The following is a 13,505-nucleotide window of genomic DNA, read 5'->3' as shown; positions in this document are numbered from 1 at the left end:
TTGCATGGAGATACATGGTTTATTTGAATGACTATGCTTCCACATGGTTTTCAGGGTCTCCGGACTGCTGGGAAAGATCTTTCAGGAGTGTCTCTTTACACTCTGTCACCCAGTTCCCAAGGCAGCTCCAACGAGGATGGAGAACCATGTCATTCAGTAGCCAGGCAAGGAGAGAGCCAGCACAAGGCCCCACCCAATACACCTGCATAAGGCCAGGTGAAACATAAACCTTCATATTCACCTTCAATTATTACATAAAGTTACGCACTAAGTACAAGTCATTTTGAGAGTAAGCTTGTTCATGCAAAATAAATACATTCAAGTAATTTATAAAATAATAATTTACTACTACATATATATATATATATATATATATATATATATATATATATATATATATATATTATTATTATTTTGGTACTCACCCAGTGATTATGGAAGTTCATAGTTAGCACAGCTGGACCAAATGACCTGGCAGGATTCATTCCACAGCCTGTGAAGCCAATCTGCAGACCAAACAACAAAGGGCAATTTTGGGTCTCCTGCCAAATTCACACTTTTTGCCAAATTTCCCCCTATTTATTAAGTAGTTATTTTATGTTTAATAAAAAAATGCAGCAAATGTCTACCAGAAGTTTTCAGCCATTAATGGACTTGAATTACATTTCAGACAAAGAAAATAGACTTTAATGAATTAATATGGACTAAATATTATATGTAATATTATATAACTAAGTGCTGACTAAATGTAAAGAACATTTTCATCAAAAGACAAAATTTAGTGTGTAAAAATACCACCACTTAACCATACAAAATCCATGTGAGAAAACAGTGAGCATTCAGTTCACTTCAATGTTTGTATAATGAACAATGTTATTCATATCTTTAAATAAGTACAAAGATATCTCATCAGGCATCCTTACTGCCACAAGATGACCAAGGGTGACAGACAGGCCGATGACGGCTGGGGCCATGGAGGGCTGATGCTGATTTGGGATGAGTGGCAGCCTGGACACACAGCACTAGCTGGAATGTAACAGCCATCTCCACTAACAGAGCCTGATACAGATATACTCCTGGGTCCACCTGAAGGAGGGTAAGTGGAGTTTTATCTGTTATTGTTGGACACTATCTGTCTTTTCTAACTGCCTCTATCTCCTTTCCTCATTCACTCCAATTACCGGACAAACTATGTTTTCTTCCCTTCTCTCTCTCTCTCTCTCTCTCTCTCTGATTTTCTATCTCCCTCCATCCATCCATGCCCATCTTACTGTTTCCTCACTTTCTCTGACATACGCAGAGCACATTTGCCATCAAATTGATATTTTTCATGCACATTGTTATTTTGACACTTTCCTACTCTTTTCTTCTTCTTAGTGATTTACAGATCTACTCCTTCCGTACACTCCATTCTCGTTTCTGATTTTTCAGAGATTAGCTGTTTCTTTCTAATGTTTTTTTTTAATGTTCAATCTTTCTACCACAATGCCTCTGTTTTTCTGTTTACTATTACAAACTTTTTGACAGATCTGTATTGTACTAAAAAGAACATAAAAAGGACAGAACAGAATAAAATGCAGTGTTCCACTTTGACAGGTGCACTAGGATGTTGAGTCATTCTGAGCAAGAATAATACAGAATATAACATGGTTTCCTACATTTCTACCCTTACAACCCAATCTCTACATTATGCATTTTGTTAACTAACAACCATCAATGGTTAATCAAAATTAAAAGGAGAATTGGCTTATTGGAGAATGAAAAGTATAACACTCTGCATGTCACAATGAAATTAAGAATAATTTGCAAGAAATCATTAAATTACATTGTGGAATAAATGAGAGTGGCTTAATCACTTGGTAATTACCTAGCGTTAACGTAATAATGGTGAATAAAAGCCTTGATTTTATTGAGCAATCACATTAACTATAGACACAGAAATGTTTTAGATAGATTTAAATGGTCTCTTTTAAATAAGATTTTAACAGATCTTGAGAGAAATCAAATGCTCATTAAACTACATTCGAATCATTAAACTACATTCAATTTTGATCCTGGCAAAGTTGGCCACACTGATCACAGATAACAAAACAGATATGAGTGGATCCAGACCAATACAGTATCAAAAGATACAGTAATCAGATGATCCAGAACACAGATATTCCTGGAGGTACCCCAACACTTCAAATCTTGGATAGCACCCTAATTTGACCCATCCATTTCAAGTTTAGAAATCTATACTAATGAACCTACGAGTTGATCAGGTGATTAGGAAGGTTTTGTTTCAGTGCCTCCAAGAACAGGGTGTGGGAACACTGATGAAGAGAAGAGTTCAGAAGTTCCAGAGCATAGATATCAGAATACACAGAACACAGATATCAGAGTAATATCAGGGAAGCTTATAGACCAGGGGTTCTCAGCTCTGGCTCAGGTCCAGTTTAGCTCCAACCCTCATCAACCACACCTGAACAAGCTAAACAACATCTTCAGGATTACTTGAAAGTTACAGTCAGGTAAGTTTCAAGGTTGGTGCTAAAATTTGTGGTAAAGTGGACCAAAGTTAAGAACCCCTGTTATAGACAGATTAAGAGAAACCTGTAGAATCCAACACATCTCACCTCATTAACCCCCAGGTTGCTCTTTAGGGCAGTCGGCATTATGCCTAACAGGAGAGCACATGCACTGAGGGCACCAAGCAGTTGCGCTCCCACCAAAAGGACAGCCCGCCAGGGGCTTACCCTCAAGCCTGCAACCAAAGCCAGGGTAACCACCGGGTTGAGATGCACCTCACCCAGGCAGACAGAGGCCAGGGTTATAGATACTCCGAAAGCCAAAGAAACATGCAGTGGGTCGGGTGAGCATGCCAAAGAAGAGTCCAGCGTAGGGAGGGGTTCATCTGTGATGGAGTCCAATGACAGAGGCCCTGCATGTGGCCACAGCAAGACAGAAGAGAGGCTGATGAAGAGGAAAAGAACAGTTGCCAAAAACTCACAGAATATGTCACGAAAAAACAAGCCAGACCATATGTCCCTTAGGATCAAGCTGAATTTGGACAAGGGTTTCATGGTGCTTCTTCTTCAGCTTGTCTTCTTTGTAATCTAGATCTCCTTTAGCAATGAATTTTGAGTTAGCAGTCTTGATTCTAAATCAGATCTAGAAGAGTCATCAACATCATGTGCTGCAAATCCAGCCACGCCATTCATATATTTGGCCATCTGCATGTCACCCTGTGACGTCTTCAAATGGATCCCTCAGTTTGCACCTTGCCTTCCTTTGTCCGCTGGCCTGATCTTTCCTGTACACTGTCACAGAAAAGCCTTGCAGTTTCATCAGGTGTTAAGTGAAGAACCAAAAAGAACCAGGCGCTGCTTTCAGACTCTCTCTGTATGCTAAATGTCTCCTTTCCAGCACCGATTGGATTTCCTTATCAAAAACCAACAGTCGTTCTTCTGGGGTTTCACCTGCCAGAGGAGCTAAGCTTGAGGGTCGGACTTGATTCAGTCGCTTTATCAAAAAGGCTCACATATATTCCTCTGAGGTAGTCACGACTGAAAGGGATTAAGACGTGTCAAAGCAAGTACCAAGCAAGTGTTAAGACGAAGAAAGATTAGATCTTAGTAGGCGATAAAAATCAGGCAGGAGCCAAGGCATATTGTGAAGATAGTAAAGAATACAGCAAAGAAAGCAGACTTCTGTGCTTTCATTCTGTGCTGACCAAATCCAAATACACACATAACTCAATTTCAACCCACAAGTTTAAGTAAATATGAGTGTTGTTCTAAAAAGTAGTCCATGTCTATATCTGCTTACGCCTTTAAGTGGCAAGCTCTTTTAAAGTGACTGAGAAAAAAGGGTGGAAAAGAAAACTAAACTAGATAACATGGCCGACCCCAACAATGGCTCCACAGTTTGAGACTGAGCTTCGGTGACATTCTATCGAGTATTCTATAGAGATACTATATTCTATAGACATTCTATAGAGTATGAATGTAGGTCTAATCGGGATAGGTTGATATGAGTGAAACATGAATAGGAACTATAAGGTTACCTTTTTAGGGGAAAAGATTAGTCTTCTGTATTTGACGAGGCTTTTGATGGAAGGACACTTGGAGGACTCAAATGAAAAGAGATGAAAATGGTTAGTTTGTATAGTGCATGTGTTTGACAAATGAACCATTTCACTTATTCACTACGAAATTACATTGATTGTATTTATATACATTTATTTGAGATTCTGTGGGCATGAGATAAAAGCATACCACAAAACTTCTGGAGCAGGGATGATGCCCTTTGATTTGTGCTTTACAAGTACAGTAGGTTAGAATGGTTGACCCACTTCTGTGAAATGTCTAGAAATGTGAAACTCTTGGCTAATATTTGGAAAACAAGAAGATAAAATCCATTAGTGTAGACTTGATCCAGGGGTGATTGCATATGACCTAAACCAGGGGATTTCACACAGTTTGAAGCCCAGTACTCAAATATCTTTGTGTGACAAATCCTTACTAAAATGTAAGGCCAGCTACAGTATACAGTTCCAAGTCCTTTATGCAATTATTGCAAATAAATCTTACGTCGGTCAAAACATTAAAAGCCCCTTTATATATATATATATTAGTTTTGAAACTTTTGAAATGGACTGATCCATCTCTCAAATGATCTGTGGACATTCTGAAACCCTTGACTTATAAAGTGTGTCCCAGGCTATACAAAAATCACAGATATTCCCGAAAACATCCCTTTCTGTGAAATTCTAGCAAATATCTGTCTTTGGAAAGAGAAGTGAGGTACACAAATGAGACCAATGACTCAAAATATTTTTAGCTGATGTCTAAGAAAAAGAGTCTAGGTCTTGCTAAGGTCAAAGCGATATTAAGATTCCAGTTCAATATTCTTTTTTTCAGTTGGTCTTATCTTACATCCTCAGTCTGCGGTTTTAGCCGGCTCTTAGATTTATGTTCATTTTGTTCAGTCTCTCCCCTGGACAGGGTTGGGTTTACATTCATTGTCCATCCTCAACCTGTGGCCATCTGTAAATCGTTTTCTGAGCTTCTGCAGAGCCCCAGAACCAGGTACTAAATCTAATCAGGCCACCCCTCCCGCATTTGAAGATTACATTTGGTCACCCCAGCAGCACAAGGGCTTTGTCATGTAAGAAGTGCAGAAGGGTATCATTTTGGATTGGATTCCACTGGAGGATTTTTCAAATTTACTCAGGCCTCAGGGGTTTCACATCAGTGCCTGTTCTTTTAGCAGCAGAGGTCAAACTCCTCTGCACCTTTACGCTGACTTGCATATCATGTCAGGAGCTCATTGCTCAGGAGCAATTCATACCAAAAAGCAAATCACGCATATATATATATATATATATATATATATATATATATATATATATATATATATATATATATATATATATATATATATATATATATACTCACATTGCTAAAGGCCCGGAACTTTTGTGAATATATCAGAAGAATTTAGTGAATGAATAAAAAAAGTTTCTAGTCAATTTTGTCCACTGATAGATAAATGTAGTACCTCCAGACAGTCTTTAAATTACATCCGCTATTGCCTGCTACTTCGGCCATCTGTATGTATTATTGATGACAAATCTAATAAGACTAAAACTGTCAGATGAAAAGGTAGGTGATTTCAGCCCTAAAGGGGGAATACATTTCAGATAGTCATTTATCAAGAGTTTTCTGACTCATTACTCATTTTTAATGAATGAAGTTGGCATCATTGGATGATCAGTTCTTATTTCATTTTATACATTTTTTTTCCCAAAGGACCATAGAACTTTTACTCAATGTTAGTGGGAAACCTCTTTGAAAACAGTTATTATTGTTTTGTTACATAGGTGGAAAAAAACTAGCTACATACATTGACTTAAAAAAACATCATTAAGCATTATTTAAGCTAATCATAATCAAACTGGACCACCTGCACCACATAAACACACACACACGCACACGCACACGCACACACACACACACACACACACACACACACAGCCTATAGACCTGTCCTTCACTCAAGAGTTTCATTCATCATCTGTACATTGAAGACCCCACTGAGGTCGGGTTACACCAGGCAAGCGTCTCCCTGCGCACACCTCTAACTCCCTATAATCGAAGGCGATGACACATCCATTTTCACGCCCTGTCTTCCAGCCTTCCTCTCACCAGTGAGGGTGAAGCTGTGTGTCATGATTATCCAGCTGATAGCTGTGGTTTGCTGACTGCTAGCTGACCTTGAGTCATTGTAACACTCAGTGGTAACCAAACGTCAAATTAGGGCTGGATGATATGTAACAGTCATGATTTTGGACCAGTCATTATGTTTCCTAAATATTGTTGTAAAGATATGTTACAAGATATCTGTTAAGAATCTGTTAAGATTTCTGTGTGTCCGTGTATGCGCAAGCAAACTTGGCAATAAAGCTCTTTCTGATTCTGATATGCAGAGCAGTCTATGAACTCCTCGACTTCTGCTGATGAAACTGCAAACTGTTTTCTTCAGTAAATGTTAAATCTTCAGTTGATTGCATCTCTGACTCCTGGTCTTTGTTCATCATATGTGACCCTGGACCACAAAACCACTCATAAGGATCAATTTCTCGAAATTGAGATCTATACATCATCTGAAAACTGAATAAATAAGCTTTCCATTGAAGTATGGCTTGTTAGGATATAGGACAGCTTGAGATACAGCTATTTGAAAATCTGGAATCTGAGGGTACAAAATCACTTTTAATATTGTCCAACTGAAGTTCTTACCAATGCATATTATTAATAAGAAATTGAGTTTTGATATATTTATGGTAGGGAATTTACAAAATATCTTCATGGAACATGAACTTTACTTCACATCCTAATGATCTGCAATGATCACATATCTGTCACATATCTGGTCCTTAGATCCTAACTATAAATTCCCCTACACAGTGTATTTTACTTTTTACATGTAAAAAGCTTTTTAAGCCATTTCAGAGCAGCCACCTGAGATATATTGAGATTCGTGTGTAGTTGTTCTAAAGCTGCTTACTGTTGAGTAGGAACATGCCATTTGTCCTTGATAGCCATTATGCAGAACTGTAGAGATTGCCGAAGTGTAGAGATTTATTGAATCATAAAATGGCAGCCAGGCAAAATAAGACTCAAGGGCACACAGAAATATTCCCTTTTCAGGTGGTAGAAAAGACAAAAGGGTAACGTTATTGATTGAAAGTTTTATTGTGAAAGCAGGCTTCAAAAGTCAAAAGCACTCTTGTATGTGAACATCAGCATCTTTTCACTGAAACCACGTTCAGCGTGCACATCTATGCCTGTTTACCATTCTCTCACTAGATGGCAACATAACCATGTAACACTTACTCTCTACAGCAATTAGACAGTAATGCTAGCATCTCAGATTTTTGCAAAGGTGTATTAAAAATATTTTAACCCTCCAGCGATATAATTCATGAATTGCACGAACATGATATTAATGGCAGGGTAGAAGAGTAATGTGGGCAGGCCACTCTGCGACACTTCTCAGTTATTTTTTAGTTTTGGCTGTGAACGATATTGCACACAGAGGTTTAGAGTGCTCCTCCTCCGCCAGCACCCTTGAAAAAGAGCACATTTCCATGTACTAGGGAAGCTGAGATTTCAAATACCATGGCAACATTTGTGTCATTTTGTGTTGAGCCTAATGAAAATCAGTGTTACACTAATTTGATAAACCAGGGCAATACTAAATATTTGCTAGCATCTCTTATCAGGGATCATTACGTGATAACTCATTTATGTATTTTTTTTTTCTAACACAAGAAAGATGGAAGTAAACAACAAAACAAAAGGTGTTTGTTCTGACATTGTGAGAGATTCAACTGGATTCATCCAAACAGATTCACAGCACCAGTAAATAAAACTGTGCTCTTGTCATTCAGCAGCCCCTGATGTTAACTGGGTGATAACCGCTTAAAAAGACTGAGGTCTGGGAGTACTGCCAGCTCCGCTCTCAGACAGCTATAAACCCATAGACATACTTTACACTTCTGACCATAACGAAAAAGCCTTCCGAATTAAAGCTTGAAAGTCTCATTACAAACAAACAAAACAAATAAAAGAATATAAGGTGTGTAATCTCTGCAGCACAAACAAAACTGCAAAAATAATGATTTTTTAGAACCCTCCTGCAATTATATTGTTAAAGAGCCGCAACAAAACGTTCTGCTAATTCAACAGACATTTGATGTTCTGAAACAAAACGTACTCGGTTACTTACGTAACCTCGGTTCTCTCTAGAAGAGGGAACGAGTACTGCGTCTTAGCTAAGACGCTACGGGAAAAGTCTCTTTTCACGAAATACTGAAGCAAAAAATTATCCTTAATTTTGAATTTTTGTAAAGCGCATTTGCAGCAGTACACAGCCATAGGCGAGACGGCTCGCTCGCTCATTGGCTGCTCTGCAGCAAGTGCACAGCCTATCGAGCGCAGGCTGATGCAATATCAGACCAATTAGGACGCTTCGCGCCCATCACGCCACTTCACGTTCTCTTACGAGAGTTCTCTCGTACTGCGTCTTAGCTAAGACGCTACGGGAACCCCATGTAAAACGCCGTGCGCGCAGGGATCACACACCAATAAACCTGAAGCAACGAGTCTCCATCCTCTCCTGACACCGACAGGGCAGACAGGGCAATAACCTGAGCCCGAAACGGCGTGTTGAGGGACTTCGGCACATAACCGTGCCTAGGTTTGAGTATGACCCTTGAGTCATTAGGCCCAAACTCCAAGCGCGACAGGCTCACCGAAAGCGCGTGCATGTCACCCACACGCTTCACTGAAGCGAGAGCCAACAAGAATACTGTCTTGAACGACAGATGCTGGAGGCTAATCGATTGGATAGGCTCAGAAGGGGGACCCTTCATGGCCTCCAAAAACCGCCGCGAGGTCCCATATAGGGATTCAGAGGATTCAGCCTCCTAGCTCCTCTAAGGAAGCGGATGACCAAATCGTTCCTCCCTATTGACTGACCGAGCGCTGTTCTGAAAACGCTGCAATGGCCGCCACATAAACTCTGAGCGTGGATGGGGCTCTGCCCTTATCCAACAGTTCCTGTAGGAAGGAGAGAACCCCCGTCACCTCACAACTAAGGGGTGAACATCCCCGAGCCGTGCACCAGCTGTAGAACACCGACCACTCCGAGGCATACAGCCGTCGTGTCGACGGAGCTCTAGCCTGAGGGATGGTATTTAGCACTCCTACTGAGAGATCAGCGGGTAACCGTTGAGCGCCCACACATGGAGGGACCACAACTCCGGTTGAGGGTGCCAAATCAAGCCCCTGGCCTGCGAGAGGAGATCCCTCCTCAACGGCTTTGGCCACAGGGCGATGTCTGCTAACTGCATCAAATCTGGGAACCATGGTTGGTTCTTCCAAAAAGGTGCTACAAGCAGTATTGAACATCTCATTTCTCTCACCCGTTCTATCACCTGCGGAAGGAGGGAGACGGGAGGGAAAGCATAAAGCGGGCAGCACGGCCATCTCCGTGACAGCGCGCTTTCGTCCTTGGAAAATACCGCGGGGCAGTGAGCGTTTTCGTGGGACGCGAAGAGGTCCACCTCCGCCCTGCCAAATCTCTCCCACAACAGCCAGACTGTTTGCGGGTGTAGAGACCATTTGCCCGTGGGAATGTTGCTTCTGGACAGCCTGTCTGGACCCAGATTCTGTAGCCCAGACACATCAACTGCCCTCAGCGAGCGCAAGTCGCGCTGAGCCCGAACCAGGAGGCGTTCTGCCAACCTGTACAGGTTTCGGGACCCGAGACCGCCCTGGCGATTTCTGTAGGACACCACAGACATGTCGTCCCAACGGACTAAGACGTGGAGTCCCTTGATTCGGGGACAAAAGCGCGTCAGCGCGTTCTCCACTTCCAGCATTTCCAGACAGTTGATATGTTGGAGCCTTTCCCGTTCTGACCACAGGCCAAACGACAGTCTGCCCTCGAGCAGCGCTCCGCATCCGGAAGTGGAGGCGTCCGTCGACACCATCTTCACTTTCGAGGAAGTCCCCAGGCTTACACCTGATTGGTAACAGTCGTTTGCTGTCCAGGGTTTCAGGGCTGTAACACAGCCCTGATTGACCCTGAGATGCAGTCGACGCGGTACCCGCGCTTTCAGCCAGAACTGCAGGGGGCGCATGCGGAGCAGGCCCAACTGCAGAACCGGAGATGCTGAGGCCATGAGACCCAGCATCCTCTGACAATCTCTGAGCGAAATGGTCGCGCCGCAGCGGAGAGAACTCGCCGCGCGCTGAATGCCCAACACACGCTGTGGTGACAGCCGTGCCGTCATGGAATGTGAGTCCAGAACTAAACCCAAGACAGTATCGTCTGACTGGGGTTCAGCGACTCTTCGTCCAGTTGACACTGAGACCGAGTTTCTCGAGGTGATCGAGTAAAACGGCCCTGTGCTCCACGAGCTCCGCTCGTGATTGAGCCAGAGTCAGCCAGTCGTCCAAATAGTTCAGTACTCGCATGCCTCTGAGTCTGAGAGGAGCGAGCGCTGCGTCCATGCACCTCGTAAACGTACAAGGAGCTACGGACAAGCCGAACGGCAGGACTGCAAACTGGTATGCCTGGCCCTCGAAGGCAAATCTCAATATCGCCTGTGACTTCTGTATTTGAAAATACGCGTCCTTCAGATCTATTGACATGAACCAGTCTCCTCTGCGAATATGCGCGAGGAGCTTCCTGGTCTTAAGCATTCTGAAAACTGCGTTTCACCAATGCATTGTTCAGCTGTCTTAGATCCGGTATGGGCCTGAGACCCCGTCTCTCTTGGGCACTAGAAAGTATCTGCTGTACAGTCCCCCTTCGCTTTGAGCTTGAGACACAGGCTCTACAGCCCCTCTGCTCAGCAGTTTTGAGATTTCGGCCCGAAGTATGCGTGCTACTTCTGTTTTGACCGTGGTTTCGACGCGCGCTAAAAGGCGCGGAGGGCGTCGAAAAAACTGTAGCGAGTAGCCTCTCCTTATAATGCCTAGCACCCAATCCGAAACCCCTGGAAGCGCTGAACATGCATCTGCATGAATGGCTAAGGGCTGGATGCGAAGCGCGCTCTGTTGACTGAGCAACGGCGGCGTGTGCAGCCATCGTGTGCAGTGCAGACCCAGCCTGCTCAGCAGCAGAAGATTCGCGCGAGCAGAGGTGACGTCATGCAGCAGGCTTTAGATGGCAACACCGCTTTTGTCCACCGTCCTGCAGAGGGCGGACAAAGGTGCGTCGCTATCGCCTGTTCCACCGGCGGAAGTGACTGGTAGTTCCTGTTTTTAGCATCATCCAGTGTGGAGAATGCTAGCGAGACAGACGAGCGAGTTTGCGCTGAATATGGAGCGTTCCAAGCCTTCGCCACCTCTTCGTGAAGCTCAGGAAGAAATGAGGCGGGCTTTGAGAAGTACGCTCATCCGAAAGTAAACTACCATCCAGCCAGCTGATATGCCTCTCAGACGGCGCTTGCTTCCTCCGTGATCCAGCGATGCGTGAGCTTCGCTGAAGAGATGAAAAATCAGGTGAGTCAGCCTTTTCGAGCTCCTTTTATAGGGTTGAGCCACACCCGTTTCGGCGGGAAGTGGCGTGATGGGCGCGAAGCGTCCTAATTGGTCTGATATTGCATCAGCCTGCGCTCGATAGGCTGTGCACTTGCTGCAGAGCAGCCAATGAGCGAGCAAGCCGTCTCGCCTATGGCTGTGTACTGCTGCAAATGCGCTTTACAAAAATTCAAAATTAAGGATAATTTTTTGCTTCAGTATTTCGTGAAAAGAGACTTTTCCCGTAGCGTCTTAGCTAAGACGCAGTACGAGAGAACTCTCGTAAGAGAACTGATATTTTGGCCCATATGGTGCAGTTGCTTGGACCTTTGTAAAAGCTTTCCAAGAAACTCAAGTGTGTTCATCTCTCTGATATATTGTAAAGAAATCAAACAAAATCACCAGAAACATAAACAGATTCTCACACTCACTGACTGAGACTTGCTTATACTTATAAGTTTGCTAAATTTGTCAGCAATGGTGCCAATAGGCAGAGTGGCCATGTTTTGTGACTTTGGAATGCTGGGAAGTTCACATTTTCAATATTTTTCTGCCAAACCTGTTGCTATGATACATTTAAGAGTGGTGTAGCCCATATTTTGTCAAACAGGTATTATTTAGAGCAATTGCTTTAAACAAGTGTTTAAACCACTTTTCCTACAGTGGGTGTTTGAGAGTTGCGTTGGCATAGGAGAAGGTGTTTTACCATCTAAAAAATTACACGTCACCTGAAAGGACTAATGGAACTGGCTTGCACATTAAATCAACCTGAGGAAACTCTACATCAAATATCAAGTAATCACTGTTTTTCAAGCTTATAAACTATAGGTCACAGCTAAATCCATGGAAACGGTTCGTGCATTTGTTTAAAAAGTAACAGTTCAGCACAAACGCAAGTCATGCAATGGCTAATCAGCAATGGCCAGCACACATATCACTTCTTTTAAGTTGAGTGCTTTCCAGTGGCTGAGCAGACAGTGTATCAGGCACGACTATCTGCCGGAACAGAACAAAAATTACCCTGGCTGACTAAACGCGTCTGCTAAATGATTAAATTTAATGTAAATGTAAATGTAAACAAAACCTTATGGCCAGTATTTTCCACAGTTTGTGTGTCAAATTCATGGTGATTGCAAAAAATAAATGCTTTCAAATAATGACATGCTGTAACATTCCATGTTAATTTTTATCAAGCATCACTTCATGCTGCATTCATGTCCTCCTGGGTAAATTCCTAGGAGTTCAGAAATTGCAATTGCGACATGATGCATGTTGACATGATGCATACTTGCTGGACAGTTTTATATTTCTCTTGCTCTCCCTACATTTCACTTTCCAATAAAGACAGTGAGTTGTTTTTTAATGTAACATGATCCAGATCAATGATAAGTACTATCTGGCATGTTTATCGCTTTTCTTAAGAATAGTGATAAATATGCCAGATAATTATTTATATATATATATATATATATATATATTTATATACACACACACACACACATTTTGTGTTCTGTATATAGATAAGGCTAAAATATATTAGGCTTTTAATTAAGTACTTTTGGAATGAAGTGCATGTTTATTTGCAATGAAACAAGACCAAATATTGCAATGTTGATAGACACATCAAGTAAATGTCCCCATGGCCTTTTTCTCTTGCAGTTTATTTTAATAATGTCATGAGATTTTATTTTATTTTTTCCTGGGAACCTCAACTGACTTTTCCATTTAGCCTGCCACTGTAATAAAACAACACATTAATATGGAAGTATAGGTTAAAAATTAAAAGGTTGAAATCTGTTTTAATAAAACAGTGTACAAAATTTTAAGAAACACCCAAACAAGACCATCTACTTAACTATAAAGCATCAGTAGTCATTTAATTAAATATTTACGAATCTTTCAGAGCGTTTTTATTTGAATCAT

The 13,505-nt window shown here is 42.0% G+C and overlaps 1 protein-coding gene across 1 annotated transcript; it reads right to left on the bottom strand.

Annotated features, from left to right (window-relative positions):
- Window positions 1–31: 31 nt before the first annotated feature.
- LOC132114832 (lens fiber major intrinsic protein) lies at window positions 32–6,216 on the bottom strand. Its single transcript, XM_059523221.1, is given in 13 exon segments — window positions 32–202; window positions 426–506; window positions 924–977; window positions 979–1,086; window positions 1,182–1,232; window positions 1,234–1,287; window positions 2,292–2,347; window positions 2,440–2,464; window positions 2,619–2,923; window positions 2,976–3,142; window positions 3,263–3,302; window positions 3,462–3,548; window positions 6,168–6,216. Coding segments are annotated over 13 exon segments (1,248 nt in total).
- Between the last annotated feature and the right edge of the window lie 7,289 nt (window positions 6,217–13,505).

This window comes from Carassius carassius, chromosome 1 (assembly GCF_963082965.1).
Source record: "Carassius carassius chromosome 1, fCarCar2.1, whole genome shotgun sequence".
Classification (NCBI taxonomy): Eukaryota; Metazoa; Chordata; class Actinopteri; order Cypriniformes; family Cyprinidae; genus Carassius; species Carassius carassius.
Note: the sequence above shows the minus strand (reverse complement) of the source record. Positions and strands in the feature narration are given on the sequence as shown.